The 18,981-nt window shown below is 40.1% G+C and overlaps 1 protein-coding gene across 1 annotated transcript in view; it reads right to left on the bottom strand.

The window, feature by feature from the left end:
* dock4 (dedicator of cytokinesis 4) overlaps window positions 1–18,981 on the bottom strand; it is a 370,374-nt gene that overhangs the window by 224,648 nt on the left and 126,745 nt on the right. Inside the window, exon 8 of the mRNA XM_059978246.1 lies at window positions 7,637–7,788. Within this exon, the coding sequence (XP_059834229.1) occupies window positions 7,637–7,788 (152 nt within the window). The remainder of the gene's footprint in view (window positions 1–7,636; window positions 7,789–18,981) is intronic.

Below are 18,981 nucleotides of genomic sequence, written 5' to 3' on the forward strand. Positions count from 1 at the left end.
AGTCCAATCAACATTGCAAAGTCCTTGTCGTGAATCACTGATAATTTGGGTCAAAACAGCCTGATATTGTTACACTTACAGAACTGTATCTTGTAGATAACACACTATCATTCCTGGCTACATCTGATCCACTGGCAGGACAGACCCACCAAAAGGGATAGTGCAGTGTTATGTGGTTGAGTCCACAACTTTGACTCAGACCCTACAAGGTCTCACGGCATCAAATCAAACATGGGAAAGGAAGCAGCTGATCGACAGTTCTCCTATTGTTAATACTGTCTGACGGCAAATGCCAGCAATAATTGGAGGGACTCGAGAATACTTCTAACGTTTAAGAAAAACATGGACAGGTACATGGATGAGAGGGGTATGGAGGGATATGGTCTAGGTGCAGGTCAGTGGGACTTGGCAGAAAAATGGTTCAGCACAGCCAAGAAGGGCCAAAAGGCCAGTTTCTGTGCTGTAATGTTCTGTGGTTCTATGATAGAATGACCCAATAATTTTACTGCATTATATATGGAATTCCCGGATTATTTTCTCACCATGATCAGAACATCAAGGGATACTATTGCCTTTACTTCGCTTTTGAATTGTCACACTGCTCTAACTTAAGCCTGCACAGTGATCGTTTGAAATCTGAGAATGACATTGTTGCTTTGAGATTTATTTTTTTTCTACTCAGAATGCCAATACACTATAACCTGCGTACAACCACTGTGCATATGAAAATCAAGGTAGCTTACTTTTTGGCACTCTTCAAACTTATGCCATGCAAAGACAATCTACATTTTAGTCCCCTCTGCAATAAACTCCTTTTGTCATATTTTTCCTCATCTCATTTTCTTCTCTAAGTTTCATGAATCCACTAACCATCCTGATTGTTATCTTCTTTGACAATGCAAGATCCGAATTGGGCCTTGTTATTTATACTTAGCTTGTGATCTTATTGTAAAAAATGAGCTCGTCTATATAAAAAAAAACCTAATTAAATCCCCAAGAAGCTTGATGTGCAAATATTTAGAAAATGAATGCATTATGCTAATATGATCAAAGTTTCTATGCAAATTAGGTCAATTATGCAGCAGAATATTTCCCAGAAGTAACTAATCTCAATTCCTGCTTTCATAAATCTGAACAGTATATTTGCTGAACTAAATCAGAGTCCTGATTCAATGCAATAATTTTAAAACAATGATTTTTGTTAGATCTACGAAATTGACTTTTTCCTGCAGAACTGTAATCAGAAAAGACATGCTACATGTGGATGATCACATGGCATACAGAGTGGTCAGAGACATATGGCAAAACTGGGCTAAAACACAGCAGATGGCTGATTACATGAAAGTACAGCATGTTAACAGAATTCAAGCTTCTATAAATTGGGTTTTCAGTCAGTTTTTGTAGATATTCAGTCAGTGGACCACTGAAAATAAAAATACAATATTTTAAATTTTTGTTTTAGAAATGGTAAACATCCAAATACATATTTCATGGGATAATTTAGTTTTTGAGCCTTAGCCTTCCAAAATCCACTCCCCCAGAAAAAGTACTTTATATCACTATTAATGATGATAACCAAGAGGAATAACATGAGTAGATTTGGTGCCTTTTATGCAACTAATTTGGGCTCCAGTTCAGTGAATTAACTGTTTGTGGCTGATATTTCAATTGGCTTCCATCAACTAACTTCTGCATGTGATGAGAGCTGGTGAACCTGGTTTACTAGAGTCACATTAGGTGCCTCTTGGGCCTAACCATTCCATAAAAATATTTGGTCACGGTATCCAGTTTAACTTTCTTTGAAATTTTCACTTTACACTGTATCAGAGAAAATGACAATAGTTGAAATGTTTCATATTTATTTTCCGTTGAGATACTTGCCAGACTTGAGAAGGTGCTGAACTTTCTTCCTGGTATTTAAAAGTTTACGTTGTTAATTGGATGATTTTTTAAAAAAAGAAGCATCTATGGCTTACACATTCAGGCAAACAAAAATTCTTCCTATTCTTACTTGGATCAGCTCAGGAGTGTAATGGAATACTCCCCACTCGCCTGGATGAGTACAGATCCATCAACACTCAAGAAGCTTGACACTATGCAGTACAAGGCAGTGCACTTGATTGGAACCCCTTCCACAAGCATCCAATTCCCTCAACCATCGAACAAACAGTTGTCACAGTGTGTACTATCTACAAGCTGCACTGCAACAACACACCAAAGCTCCTAAGGAAGCATCTTCCAGACCCACGGCCACTACCACCTAGAAAGACAAGAACAGCAGGTACCTGGGAACACCACCACGTGGAAATCCCCTCCAAGACACTCAGCATCCTTGGAAATATATCACCGTCCTTTCATTGTTGCGGGGTCAAAATCATGGAATTCCCTCTCTAACAGCTCTGTGGGTGTACCTACGCCCAGGGACTGCAGCGGTTCAAGCAGGCAGCTCATCACCACCTTCTCAAGGGCAACTAGGGATGGGCAATAAATGCTGGCATAGGTGGTGATGCCCACATCCCATAAATGAATAAATAAGAATTTATATGAAAACCTGTGCAATAATAGGAATGAAAATGCATCTGAAGAATTGGCTTCTGCTTATACAGTGGTTGCCAGTCAATCAGAGCAGTCACTTACATGGGACAACTCTTAAAGAACAAAAACTAATCGAGAAAATTGCCCAAATTCTCGTCCCTATGCTGCTTAATTGGGACACGAGACTGTTGCCAAACAGGTTCTAACTAAGGTCAGTTGCACAATATTGTCTGGCCATGCTTAGAATAAACAATTTTTAAATAACTTCAGTTGCGTACATTGTGTTCAAAAAACAGTGATTTTTGTCCATGATAACTAGTGAGAAATAAGCAGCAAGACAATTCAGAATTATTTTGTTCACTGTGGTTTCAAACATTCAGATTCAGAAATACCAGAAGTAGCTGGGAGTGAAAATTAAAGAATTTCATACTTCAACAAAGTTAGGACCTATGAAGAATTTGAAGGTATTGACAATCATCTTGAATGTTACAATGAACAGGAAGATCCGGAGAATGTAATCATCAATAGTAATGTATGAAGGTAGTCCATTATCTGCACTAGGTGTCCACACTGATTTTGTTCATTGCGTATGCTGGGTTAATTCCTCTGTCGATAACTTAGGAACTTCTACAGTTTTATAGTACTATAAGTAGTGTTTTAATTTGTTATACATTTTATTTAAATATATAGTTTGTAACTCAGTTTGTCTTTTTTAATACTCTTTTAACTATTGCCATGAAACTTTGGCTAATTGAGGCAGCCACTTAATTGGGCCAAAATGTAATGGCCCTGTTGTCCCCCAGTTCACCGGAATCCACTATATTCTTCTATCACTTGCTCACTGGACCACATTTCTGAGCTGGCCCACTAGATGGAGCACATTGCTAAGATGCAACATTTCATGCTGGGTTTTTAGCCTTTTCTGTAGAGCTGTTGAAAACACTTCACAGTTATCTAGGATCTCTGATCATTTAAAACTGTCATTAGGGAACTGAGTAGATTTCAGGTTTAAGCAAGAAAACCACTTGGCAAAATGAAAGAGTGGAGAATGAAGTAGAAATTCTACAAAGCACGTTCAATCTGAATATAAGAACTTGTGACATTTCTAGTTCATTCTTCACTCTTTCGTCTCCAATGACATGGCATCAGGTGTGAGAGAGAGAACATCTGGTGGAATACAGAATGAAATGTATACAAGTCATCCTGGATACAAACTTATATGAGAAGGCTAAATACATCACCAACAAACATAACTACACCCCATTATGTAGTTCTCTGAAATACCACCCCTCTGTGGCAAAATGCACAACTGCACCTGATATCGTATCTTTGCATCTACCCATGCTCTTAGGCTAAAGGATTTGCCAATTGGTTAAATTCATATTCCCAAACATATTCCATTGAATAATCAATTAATGACCTTGTGGAATGTAAACTGACCAAACTTCCTGAGGAAACAGTAATGGAAAAGCAAATAAAAACTACTGTTGTTGCAAATCTAAAACAAAAACATAAAATATTTCAAATATTTAACAGGTCAGTTGGCAGTTAAGAGATAAACAGACAAAGTTCCAAGTCAAGACTTTTGATCAGAACTGGGAGAAGTCAGCTTCAGGGAAGGGAAATGACCACTCCTCCTTCTCTGCAACTTTTGCTCCCTTCGTCCACTTGTAGAGCAATGTCAAGATCTGCAAGGTTAACTCTGCCCGTCTTTCTGCCGATGCTAACTGATCTGCTGGGTATTTCTGACATTTGCCTGCTCAAGAGAAAGTAAAGGAGTGGAGGCAAAACATCGTGATGAGTGATGTAAGCTAAGATTTCCATTGAAATATTGTTTTGTATTACCCATTACCTTGTCCTTGCTTCTGTGCTGGTCAACAATAAAACTTCTGTTTCTAGCGGATCTTTAATCTAGTTAAAAAAAAAACAATCGCAGGAACACCTACGTAGCATCTTAAATGAGAAAATTGGTGCTGCACAAGTTTTCTGGTAAAGTTAAAGCTTTGGCTTCAATGTTTAAATGGTTATATCGAAGGATGTGCACAAAGCCCAGACCTGAAGATGATGCAATTCCCAGCAGATTTACGGTTAGTGCAGATGGTTAAAGAAAGCATGAAAAAATATTAGAAACATGGAAATTTTGCGGCAAAATTAACATAGGAGGGGAAGCATGGTTGAAACAGGCAGTACATTGCAAGTATGGAAATGTCAAAAACTCCACTGAAGGAGATCAGTGATGACAGCAGATTCAAAGGATGCAGTAAGAGTATATTATAGGCCCAACAGTGTTAAGGCTGATATATGGACTAATAACCACTCGTAACTCAATCTGCAGCAGAACATAAGGCACTCAGATTATTGGAATCTTGCAAAGTAGCAATTCACCATGATTTATTAGGTTATAGAAGAGTCCCAATTCAGTTTCCAGGCCATAATGAGAGCTCATCTGAAGTTTAAGGATAGAATTCCGGCAAACAAGTATTTAAGAAAAACACCATCTTCAAGATGTCACTTACAGATCATGTTTAAAAAGGCACATGAGAAACTCCAAATGATCTGTTGCCCTATCGGTGATAAAACTGCATCAATTGTGTTTGGCCACCTTCAGAGTGTACGATAATGTTCAGCTAAATTGAAGTCGATAGCTTTTTACAACAGCTTTATCCGATGACGCCCATAACCCTCATAAACTACAATCAACTACAATCAAGGCTATTGGAAAGCAAGATTAAAACAGTATCAAAATTGAGCTGAAATATTAAAATCTGGTGATTGCTTGTCAAGAACATTCACATTTAATTAAAACAGCATTACAACACTCTGCAGTCTGGGTGGGCAATGCTGTTATTCAGGAGCCTAATTTAAACATGCAATGTATTAAAAACAAAACCACTAGGATGCAGTTGGGAGAAACAACCTATCTTTTTTATTACCACTAATCCCAGGGCAACAGTTGCTCTAAGTGGTATGGTGCAAACTACATTCCTTAATTTCAGGACTGCTTAATTGTGTGTTATGGTTCATGCTCTGAAATTAGTCAGGAGTCTATTCCACAGCCTGGAAAACTTCATTAAACAATATCTATTTGACTGTGGGAACCAGTTCTATGCGACGCTATCAAACAGGTGCTGTTCGATGCAAATGTAAGACAGAGGCAATTGCCAAGATCTGACCGTCAGTATGGGATTGTAAATCAGAAACTTGCAATATCTAGAAACAGTAACCATCATCATGCATGAGCACAGTTAGGCATGGGCAGCATGAGACCCATTGTCCTTGTTTCATGGTAATGAAGTATTGATCTTCCAAACAGAGGCTGCTCTGTAGATTGGCAGCACTTTCTTTGTATTATGCAACCAAACTTCAAACCTCACAACCCTCCCCAAACTTTTCTATGTTAGACAACTACAGGCCGATAATTAGTCTAATTCTATGCTATTATACTGCTAGATAATCAGCTTTCTGAAGGCAAGAATGCCTTTATCCTATTTAATAAAGCATTACGAAAATCACCACCAAAATAACAGAATAAATTAAAAGTCCACTTTAACTAAGAATTTGCTCCAAGGATTTCTGCACGAAAGGCCTTTTTCAATTTCACACATGGCGAGGAAAAATTGTTATTAAACCACATAACCACGCCAAATTATTTACTTCATAGTTAGACCTCAATGGATTTCCAGTTGATATTTTTGAGATGAATCATCACTTGTCCTCTACTCCCATATGAATAAGAACCGCCATTATTGGACATTCTTTGGATTCAAATGACTCAGAAGATGCCAAGTCATTTTTGGGGCTGTTGCAAAGCAAAGCTTTAGAAAAGGAAGATATACATTTGGTTATTGCTTTTTATCTAAGGAAAAAGACATTTTGAAATATTGATATTTTATATAATTAACAAAATTAATAAACAAACTATTAAAAAGCCTAGAATAAACTGTATTATTTTATTGCTCCAGAGATGGAGGCCTCTCTGAAGTGGACTCCATTCATAAATTGTACTCAGCACAAGTCAGGCTTCCACAACTTGCAAAAACACTGCATCAGATGCCCCATTGTCTAAAGAACTGGTCACTTTCTCCACTGCAGTAATTACCATCGAGTTAAGGCTTATCTATACTTGTGCGTCCGGGCTATGCCGCAGCCTACGCCGTAACCGTGATTTTCACTTCTGTGTAGCTCTACCCTGTGGCGAGCAGGTGTGGGTGTGTGCCAAAACGCTAGTTGGCAGTGGGGTTTCAATGCCACTGTGTTGAGTTTCTTCGTGAGAGAAATGGACGAAGAAATGCATTTCCAAAATTTTTGCATGTCGGCAGGTAGATTTGACGATTTGGTTCATCTATTTCGCATCGGTGTACAAACACGGCGGAGAAGAAGCAACCGGAAATGCAGACCAAGCAGACCAATCATAGCTGTTGCGGTCTGCGTCACCACGACACGTGAGTAACGTTTTTGGAGAGGTACATGTCACCCTATTGTGTAGGGTACAGTGCAGGTATGGTGTAGGGTACGCAACATCTACAACGTAGATATGACACACGTATAAATCAGTCTTTACTGTGAACTACACATGTTAGCAAAACCTTAAAGTGGATCCTACAATAAAGCAGAATCATCTGGGTCCAAAAACACTCAAACACCTGATTTTGTTTAAAATTTATAATTAAACTGATAATTGCACCACATTACAACTAAAAATTTTGTGCAGCCTTTTCAAATTTCTGGCAAGTTAAAAAAAAACAAGGCTCTCATATGAGGAGATAATCATTGGTTAGGATACTTTTTGACAAACTGATTTTCAGATGTATTAACCAAATGCCATTGTTCATGATAGTTTTTTTTAGTGCCCCATGTCTTGGTTTCAGACTGCATTCCACTCTGAAATTAGAGCAAGTAGATAAGAAAAGCTGATAAACCAAACATTTTTCAGGCATTCAATGGTAGTGTTTGAATGAGTCATACCCCTCACAGAACCTTTGCTGAAATCTGCCTGTTAAATCAATAGCAGACAAAACAGCAGGTTTACAGTGTACAAGATCTATTGCAATCACATACAAGAGTCAACTGTTGTTTCTAAACCCAATCCACGTAAGATCACCTGATGGGCTGATTCTCTCGGCTGTCATAAATCGAAAAGAAGACCTCAAGTTCTTCCCCTAAGTTAGCACACATCAAACTTTTCATTTGAAGAAAGAGGTGGTGAGTGCTTGTTGGAATGGGGGTATCCTTCTTTCGATGTCTGTGCTCCATCTGTAGGTAATTAAAAAACACAAAACCCAAGATTAGAAAACTGTCAATCCCACCGACAGCTGTACAACATATAACAAAAAGAATGTGGTTCTACTGTCCTTGGAAGGACATACATTCAAACCTATAGTTTCCCCGTAAATCAGAACTCCAGATCACTGTGAACCTAATCTGGTGGGAAAATGCAAAGCTTCAACTTTGAGATATAATACTTGATTTTCATAATATTAATAACATTCACTGCACCGATTCATGTAGCATTTTTAACATGTATTAATAGTTCAAAAATGCTGGTGTGTGACATGTCACAACATGTACCAGTGAACTTAAGTTACGAACCCGTTCTATCACAGTTGGTGGGAGTAAATGTTTTATGACACTTATAGCATGGTCAATGGCAAACCCTGGTAAAGAGCAGAAACACCTGTTCTTTTGAACGATGAGACTTACGATCAAAGAGAAAGGAACAGATGGAGGAACACGATAAACCAGAATCAAATTCAGAGAAAAATGGAATAAACCTTCTATTAAGGGAAACACAGAAGAAATCAGTAATAATTTAAAAATTTGACATGCTGGCAAAGTCCAATAACAACTTCCGATATTCCAGAATCAGATGAAGTTGTTCCCATTCTGGGTAATAGAGGTTGTTTGATGTTTCATTAATGATAACAAGGATGTTGTCAGGACTTGAAGACCTGAGTTACATGAAAAAGTTGAAAAGGTTAGGACTTTATTCTCTGGAGCATTGAAGAATGAGGGGAGATTTAAGAGGTTTACAAAATTATGAGGGGTATAGAAAGGAGGCTTCCCCTCCCCCCTCCACTGAGGTTGGGTGACACCAGAACTAAAGGTCATGGGTTAAAGATGAAATGGGAAATGTTTAAGGGGAATGTGAAGGGGAACTTCTTCACTCAGAGGATAATGTGCATGTGGAATGAACTGCCAATGAAATGGTGAATGCCAGATTGATTTCAATATTTAAGAGACATTTGGACAAGTAAATGGATGAGAGGGGTTTGGAGGGTTATGATCCAGGTGTAGGTTGATGGGACCTGGGATGATAATATTTCAGCACAGACTCGATGGAATGAGGGGCTTGTTTCCCTGCTGTAGTGCTCTATGCCTCTATAACCTTCATCATTATAAAGTTACTTAAACTATTAAATTCTCACCCTATACAGTGAATTCCAGTTAACTGGGACCCATCAGGGTCAGTACATTTTGGCCCAATTAAGCACCTGTCCCAATTAACAAAGGTTTCATGGCAATAGTTATAAAGGTTTCATTTTAAAAAAAGACAAATTATCGTATAACTGAGCAACAAATGATGTATTTAAATGAAGTACAGAACAAATTTCAGAACACTACCACTACAGTACTGTAAAACTGTGTAGTTATCAATGGAGGAATTCATCCACTGGATGCTGCCGTGTTCTTATGATTGACCGTTAATGAACAAAATCAGTGCAAACACCAAGAGAGGACAATGCCCAGAGACTGCCTTCATACAATGAAGCCTGCAGATCTTCATTTTCATTCTAACATTCCAGGTGATTGTTGATATCTTCAAATTCTTCATAGTTCCAAACTTGAAGTAGTAAAATCATTTATTTTACTCCTGGCTGTTTACAGCATTTCCGAGCCTTAATGCTTAAAAGTACAGTGAGCAAAGCAGTTCTGAATTGTCTTAACATTCTTTGCTGGACTGCAGTTACACGCCGTCTTTATTGTCAATATCTTCCTATTTCATATACAAGCTTAATAAGAGAATATTTTAGGTGCTAAACATCAAACAGACTCAAAAAAAAGTAATACATTAGATTACAGTGGATTCTGGTTAATTGGAACACATCAAGACCTGTACATTTTGGCCACATTAAACAACTGCCCCAATTACCCTAAGATTCACGGACATAGTTTAAAAATGCATAATAAAGACAAACCCATCTGACTAAGTTACAAATTATGTACTTAAATAGAGAACAAATCAGAAAATAACCAATATCTCTGCAGTACTATAAAACTGCATTAGTTCCTAAGAGTTGTTGGAGGAATTCATCTGCTGTGTTCTTTTGATCAACTATAAATGAACAAAATCAATGCAGGCACCTAAACAGATAATGGTCTGTCTTCATACAATGCCTTTGACAGCTGCATCCTCTAAATCTTCATTTTCATTGTAACATTCAAGATGATACCTTCAAATTCTTCATAGTTCATTTTCACTCCCAGCTATTTCTGGCATCTCTATGTCTGAATGCTTGAAATCACAGTTTTGAGCAAAACCGTTCTGAGTTGTCTTACTGCTTACTTCTTGGTAAATATCAATCACATGGAACTGACATTTTGATAAATGACAAAATTAATGAACATTCATGACATGATTAACACTAATTAGCCATTACAAAACCTGTTAGAACTTCTGCCACCTTGCAGTTAATATTAACTTGTTAATCTCCACCACTTCCCTGTAGAGAAGAATGTAATGATAGTAGGTCCAATACTACAAAACTAATTAACATAGATTTGCTGCATTAATGTAGTAAAGTGGGATCATGGTTACAGTTTTGTAAGATAATATTAGTCATCATGAGGTGTGGAGTATTAGCATATTACAAATTCTCTTAATAAGTTACCATAATAAATTAATTACATCACTACAAATACAAAGACTTCAATTAATATTCTGAAAATAATAAATGCTTTGAAATCAAATAATGATTTGAACTGAAAAATAGGATATATAAATATCCATGACACTAGGCAAAATTGACAACTACAAAGCCCTGTAGAATATTATTGAGCATCTTCCAAAAGATGCCAATTGCAGCCTCAGTAATAAAATAAATGAAAGTTGTATAGCAAAATGTTCATTTTTTTCTTCAGTCCATTTATCATGTGCTTTTTATTTTTAAAAGACGGTTTTTAAAATATATGTATCTATGATTATGAAACAAAATTTACTTCCATTGTTACGAATGTGCAGCAACTCTTAGGGGCCGAAGGGTACAAAGTCGCCCCCTCCTTTTTGAGATTCGCAAGATCACTATTAATTCGGTCTGGGACCCAGGAAATGAGAGAGAATCCTCAAGGTTTTGGAATCTGTCCTGGCCTCAGCAAGACAAAGCCACGGGTAACTGCCATTGTCTCTTGGAGATGGAATTGTGTATTGAGTACTGTACTATTCATTGAAGCCCTCAGGGGAGGACCAGAGTGGGCTGGTTGAGGGATTGCATCATCCCAACCTGATTGACATCTGAGACCCCGTGAGTAAGGATAAAAGAGGGTCTGGGGAACAACCCCTTTAGATGCACCAGGAGAAATGCTAGAAATCCCGTGACAGCGTTTAATAGCGACAGCCGGTGGGGGGGGCTAGCGTGCGTCCTTTTCCCTTGCCTGGGAATTGGCAGCCTCACCATGGAAGAACGGCTTTAGCTAAAGGAGAAGCTACAAGTGACCGGCCACACCAACGGAACTCTCGAAGGATCGAAATCATAAAAAGGAAAAGCTGGCAAGTTTCTAAAAATCTCTCTCTTGATTCCAACCAACGGCTGCAGCCTGAATGAACTGAGTGACTTTTATATTTCCATCGGACAATACATTATCCCCTAGACAACGATAGAGCTATTTCTTATTGATTATTATTATACCCGCACTTTTAGATTTAGTATTGACAACGTATATTATCTGTATGTTTGCATTGATATTATTTTTGTGTATTTTTACTAATAAATACTGTTAAAAATAGTACCATCAGACTTCAACGGACCTCTCTATCTTTGCAGGTAAGTGACCCAGTTACGGGGTTCGTAACACCATATATTTGTTTAATCATTGAATGGCTTTTACCCCCAAGGGTTAAAAGAACCTTAAAAATCTTAAATAAAGCAAATACTACAACCAGCATTTTTATCACTGCAACCCATTAGTAAATTAATACACAAGGGCTTGCATACAATTCAGCAATAAATCATATATTGGCAGGACCACTGGATTAATCATTGGTTACTTCCCTTCTGATTTAATCTTGTGCATGCCTTGGCATTTGCTAATCAACTCTCCAGGCAACATTGGTGTAAATAAACTGCAAGAGGAAAAGAGAGTCTAACTTTAGAGTTTATGCTGTCATTATCTCTGCTGTGGAGGGCCTGTGGGAGGAGCCACAGGAGCAGTCAGCAGGGGCGTGTCCCGACAGGCACATAGTTCACCACAGAAACAAAGGTCGAAATAAATTTTATTGGTTTCAGAAAACACCTTCAAAGCATCCCGAGGCAATTTGCGAGGGGAAAACGAGATAGTGAAAGAAATGAGGTGTTGGCATAGAGTAATTGATTCAAGTGATAACTGTGGAGGAAGCTTTTAAATATGAGGCAGCAGAGATAGTGGGCTTGTAGAAGAATTAGATCTTGTCAGGGTGAGATGTTATGCGGAATGCACCATCCTCAAATTGTAAACAATGTCAGATAATTCTCCTACAAGTGTGTCATTACAATTTGCTGGAGCACATTTCTCACTAAGAAAATAGAAAGTACAGCCATAACATTATGCTTGCTGGAAAACACAACTGGAACTCCAATTGGTGGCACTTCATTTCTTTCTATGCCACTATTAGGATTTCTACCTCACACTACTTATTATAATTTAACCTCTTCAAACATGCTCTGAGTAGCAACACACACAAAGTGCTGGAGGAACTAAGCAGGCCAGACAGCATCAACAGAAAAGAGTACCGTCAAAGTTTCTTGCCGAGGCCCTTCATCAGGACTGAAGAAAAATACTGAGGAGTCAGAGTTAGAAGGTGGAAGAGAAACAGGGCTGAAGGAGGGGGGAATCTGATAGGAGAGGACAGAAGAACATGGAGAAAAGAAAAGGGGGAGGAGATAAGGTGAGAAAGGAAAATGGGAATGGGGAATGATGAAGGGGGGCATTACTGGAAGTTTGAGAAATCGATGTTCATGCTATCAGGTCTGAAGCTACACAGAGGGAATACAAGGTGTTGTTCCTCCAACAGGAGTCTGGCCTCATCGCGACAGAAGAGGAGGCATGGACTGACGTGTCGGAATGGTAGTGGGAAGTGGAATTCAAATGGGTGGCCACTGGGAGATCCCGCATTTTCTGGCGAACAGAAGCGTTAAGTGCTTAAAGCAGTCTCCCAATCTGCGTCAGGTCTCACCAGTGTACAGACAGCCACACCGGGAACTCTAGATAGAATAGATGACCCCAACAGACTCAGAGGTGAAGTATCACCTCACCTGGCAGGACTGCTTGGGCCCTAAATGGTAGTGGGGGGGGGGGGGGTAGGAGCAGGTGTAGCACTTGTTCTGCTTGCAAGGATGAGTGCCATGAGGAAGATCAATGGAGAAGGATGAATTGACAAGGGAGTCCTGTGGGGAGCGATCCCCATGGAAACCAGGAAGTGGGGGTCAGGGGTGGAGAGGGAAAGATTGGTGATGGGATCTTGAGAATTATATGCTGGACGTCTTCTCCGTGGATTGTCACCTTGTCATGGTGGAGAAGCTGTGTGATCTTGAGATCCCGAGAGTGATGCCGACTGGAGCTATGCTCCTGGTAGGGTCACCCATGGCGGTGAGGTCGAGGGTGAGGTCCCTGACAAAGAACAATCCAACCAAGACCTCAACGGTGGAACAGGCGGATGAAGTTACTTCCAACTCAACGGCTGTGAAGGCAGATGAAAGTTGCAACAAATCCATCAGCTCCAATCGTCGTGGTTTCCATGCCACTGGAATCAGTTGGTTGATTTGTGAAGTATTGTGCTTCAAGGAGTGCAACATCAAGTATATGTTAAACAAATGCACGCACAGGCGTCTTCGCTCTGTGATAGATCAACGGAACGAAGACCATCATCCTCAACCTTGAGGGATAGCCACGACGATGCTGGATGTGGAGGCTGGTGGGGTGATAGGTGTGAACAAGAGGGTTGTACACTCTCACCCAAATGGTTTACATGACAAACAATGGACCCAGTACAAATCCATGTGGCCCACCACACATCGCAGCCTTCTAATCCAAAAAGCATCAATCTTCCACCATCAAACTCTGGTTCCAACCATCAAGTCAATTACGTATTCACTTTACTACGGCTGCATGCAATCTTCCATGCAGGACCTTGCCAAATCCATTGCTAAGCCTCATATAGACAATGTCCACTGCCTTGACCTAATTAATCTCCTTGATTACTTCTTCCAAAAAAATCCCACTGATTTGTGAGAGATGATCTCCCATGGACAAGATAGTGCTGTCTATCCCTTATCAATCCTTATCTATCAAACACTGGTAGATCCAGTTCCTCAGAATCCCACCACTGATTTTAGGCTCACCAGCCTATAGTTCCTTGGCTTGTCTTTGTTTCCCTTCTTAACAGTACAGCATAAGAGCAGTAGGTCAAGTACACTAATACCAAGTGCACAAGTACAGTGATTTAGACCAAAAGACATAGGAGCAGAATTAGCCATCTGGCTCACTGAGTCTGCTCCACCATTCAATCATGGCTGATTCTTTTTTTTTAATCTCCTCCTCAATCCCAATTCCTAGCCTTCTCCTTGCAACCTTTGATGCCATGTCCAATCAAGAACCTATCAATCTCCACCTTAAGCATACCCAATGACCTGCCTCCACAGCTGCCTGTGGCAACAAGTTCCACACATTCACCACCCTTTGGCGAAAGAAATTCCTCTGCATCTCCGTATTGAAAGGGCACCCCTTCATCCTGAGGCTGTGTCCTCTTGTCCTAGACTCTCCCAACATGGGAAACATCCTTTCTACATCCACTCTGTCAAAGCCTTTCAACATTTGAATGGTTTTAATGAGATGCCCCACTCATCCTTCTGAACTCTAGCGAGTACAGGCCTAGAGACATCAAACGCTCCTTGTATGATGAGCCTTTCATTCCTGGGATCATCCTTGTGAACCTCCTCTGGACCCTCTCCAATGCCAACACATCTTTTCTAAGATGAGAGGCCCAAAACTGTTCACAACACTCAAGGTGAGGCCTCATCAGTGCCTCAGCATCTCACCCTTGCTCTTGTATTCTAGAACTCTTGAAATGAATGCTAACAGAATCAGAATCAGGTTTATTATCACCAGCATGTGATGTGAAATTTGTTAACTTCGCAGCAGCAGTTCAATGCAGTACATAATATAGAAGAGAAAAAATGTAATAAATAATAACAAGCAAATCAATTACAGTATACGTATGTTGAATAGATTAAATAAACATGCAAAAAAACAGAAATACTGCATATTAAAAAAGTGAGCTAGTGCCCAAGGGTTCAATGTCCATTTAGGAATCAGATGGCAGAGGGGAAGAAGCTGTTCCTGAATCACTGAGTGTGTGCCTTCAGGCTTCTGTATCTCCTACCTGATGGTAACAGTGAGAAAAGGGTATGTCCTGGGTGCTGGAGGTCCTTAATAATGGACCTTGCCCCTCCTCACCACTGACTCAACCTGCAAGTTAACCTTCAGGGTGCTCTGCACAAGGACTTCCAAGTCCCTTTGCATCTCCCTGTTAAGAAAATTGCACAGTGATTTTTACTACTAAAGTGCATGACCATGCATTTTCCAACATTGTATTCCTTTTCCCACTTTCTTGCCCTTTCTCCAAAATTGACTCAGTCTCTCTGCATCCTATCCATTTCCTCAACACGACCCGCCCCTCTATCAATCTTCGTATCATCTGCAAACTTGCCAACAAAGTCATTTACAGGTACAATTAAAAACTTGCTTGCAGCAGCATCATGGCACACAGTTTCAGCCAGCGTCCCGTCTTCAAGAACTTCACCCATGACCAAAGATGATGCAGATACCTCTGCAAGGGCCTTTTCAGTTTCTTCTTTTGTTTCACACAACCTCTGAGGATTTACTGGGGGTATATCCACGTTAAGGTGTGTTAAGACCACCAGTAAACACCTCAACACTGTTAGTCTGCATTTGGTGTCTTCAAGGTAGGGAAGACCACATTGTGATGCCCAAATGTGCCACCAGCCTGTGGGAGAAGTGCTCGCTCACTCAACTGCCAGCTCACATAACTACATACTGCATTCATCGCTTTACACCATTGTCAAACCAGCAGGTGCAGTCACCAACCAAGATGCTGCGATGCCATAATAGCAGAGAAAATGGTTCAAGCTATGTAGAAAAGCACCCCCAGGCAACTGCTGCAGTCTCACTGAGCCCAGTGATTTTGCTTTCCTGCCAATCATGCATTCAACCGGATCTTGATACACTGAATTGTCCTATTTTGATCAATCCACATTTCAGTTAACCCCCTTAATGCTGCTAAAAGCTGCACAAATTTAGAGATCCTCCACGCCAGCTATAACCAAACCCCTGCAATATGAATAGTGTAGGTCTGAGTAGAATGCACGATTTGTTCCCCGAGAAGCTACATACTTCATTGACATAAGATAGAATAGGACGCAAATTGGACACTTTCTCACCCTTAAATTTGAAAGAGAAGGGCAGAGATTAAAGCGAGTGCTTTAACTTTCTACTAAATACATGAGTTGCCCATAGTCATGGTTATGGTCAACAAAGCCAACGTTACTCACCACCAGTTCCCATGCACAGCTACTTTTGTTTCCAAATTTAGAAATACAAGCACAATAGCATGAATGTCCATGATTACAAAACACTCCAGAAACCAGGCCGGTTTACTTACTTCTCAAGGGTATTAATTATAGAGGTAAAGCAGCCTCTTGTCTAATGGCACTTCCAACCTGAACCACTTACACGCCCTGCACACCCTACCCCACCGAGTCAAGCACCAGACATTACATTCAATGAAAAAAGATGCCAGTGGGGAGTTAATTACAATTCCTTGCTGACCTTTTTACCATTTCAAACCTGTTTGAAGGTATCAAATGAACAATAGCCTCCTAATGCTGAACAGATAAAGAAAGATTGTTTTTTTACAGATAGAGGAGCAAAATAAAATTTTCTAAATCAACCTTCATGTACTGTACACACAGCAGCCACCCATCCAGTTTTGATAGAACTCAGACTTCACTATCTATGGAGATACGAATGCACAAAACAAGCAGAACAAGTGCTACACTTGCCCATACACCTCCTCCCTCACTACAATTCAGGGCCTCAAAAGAGTCCTTGTAGGTGAGGCGACACTTCACCCGTGAGTCTGTCAGGGTCATATACTGTGTCCACTGTGGCCTCCTGTATATCGATGAGATCTGACATAGACTGGGAGACTGCTTCTCCAAGCACTTGCACTCCATCCGCCAGATCTCCCAGTGGCCACCCATTTTAGTTCCACTTCCCATTCCGCTATGTCAATCACTGGCCGCCTCCTCTACTGTTGCAGTGAGGCCACACTCAGGTAAGAGGAACAACACCTTATATTCCGTCTGAGCAGCCTCCAACCTGATGGCGTGAACATCGATTTCTCAAACTTCCAGTAATGGCCCCCCCCCCCAACCTTCACCATTCCCCATTCCCTCTCTCACCTTATCTCCTTGCCTGCCCATCACCTCCCTCTGGTGCTCCTGGGGCTCCTCCCAACTTTTCTTTCTTCCACAGCCTTCTGTCCTCTCCTACTACATTCCCACTTCTCTAGCCCTGTATCTCTTTCACCAATCAATTTCACAGCTCTTTACCTCTCCCCCTCCCAGTTTCACCAATCATCTTGAGTTTCTCTCCCCCCTCCCGGTAAATCTGCTCCTCATCTTTTTTTTCCTCTAGTCCTGCTGAAGGGTCTCGGCCTGAAATGTCACCTGTACCTTTTTCCATAGATGCTGCCAGCTCTACCGAGTTGCTCCAGCATTTTGGGTATGTTGCAAGCACAAAACTAATTATTTCACGACGACAACTTGCAACGCAGCTGAAATCTGTGCCTACAAGGCAGACTAAAAACATTAAGATTTACAAAGTTTTAAAATACAAGCAGTGGAGCTCTGACACCAACAGGTAAAGACTGTGGATCAGGAAAGAAACAACACTATTAGGAATTTTTAAATTAAGGCAAGAATCTAGATGCATTGCATTGAAGAAACTGACAATAAAAACAGAACAGTGGGATAGTGAAAAGATTAAGACATTTTCATTTTACAGGAGTTGGGTATTACATGAAGGACCCCTAATGGAAAGCTCCTAATAAATTAACAGACCAAAAGACAATGGACAAGATTTATCAGAAGTGTAAAGGAAAATGACATCTTTGCAGGCAGCTTTGACAGAGCTACTGGGGAGGCTTTAAACTAATTATGCAAGGGGGGGTGGGACCCATGGTGATTGGGCTGAGGTTAGGGCAGTTGGTATACAAGTTAATGCAGTGTGCAGGAAGACTGTGAGAAATGACAAGTAAATGATGGGGAAAAATTGCAGTTAGTGGGATGAGTTGAAGTGCAACATTGGGCAAAAATCAAAAAGGACTGAAGGTTGCTTTTTGAATGCATGCAGCATATGGAATAAAATAGATAGTTTTGTTAGCACAGTTAGGGATTGGCAGGCATGATGTTGTTGGCATCACTGAGCCATGGCTGTAAGAAGATCTTAAAATCTAAGCGAGCTTAAAATCTAAGAATACACATTGTATCAAAAGGACAGGCTGATAGCATAAGGGGTGGAGTGGTCTATTAGTAAAAAAATGAAATCAAATCTACAGGAAGTGGTAATATAGGATTATAAGATGTATACCCTTGTGGGTAGAGTTAAGAATCTGCGATGGTAAAAAGACCCAAATGGGAGTTAAATACAGGCCTCTGAATAATAGCCAAGATGTGGGATACAAATTACAATGAGAGACAGAAAAGGCAGTGTTAGGATAGTCACAGGAGATTTCAATATCAGAATCAGATTCAATATCACCTGCATATGTCATGAAATTTGTTAACTTTGTGGCAGCAGGACAATGCAATACATGACGAATATAGTGAAAAAAACTGAAATACAGTAAGTATACATGTACGTATGAAATAGTTAATATCAGTAACGCAAAAACAGAATATGCAGGTAGATTGGGAAAGCCAAGTTGCTGAGAGATCCCAAGAGGGATTTCATAGAATGCTTACAAGATAGCTTTTAACTTTTTAGTAGCTTGTAGTTGAGCCCACTAGAGGAAAGGCAATTCTGGATTGGGCATTGAGTAATGAACCAAATTTGATTAGGGAGCTTAAGGCACAGGAACCCTCAGGAGACAGTGACCATAATATGATAGAATTC

This window comes from Hypanus sabinus, chromosome 8, assembly GCF_030144855.1.
Source record: "Hypanus sabinus isolate sHypSab1 chromosome 8, sHypSab1.hap1, whole genome shotgun sequence".
In the NCBI taxonomy this organism is placed as follows: Eukaryota; Metazoa; Chordata; class Chondrichthyes; order Myliobatiformes; family Dasyatidae; genus Hypanus; species Hypanus sabinus.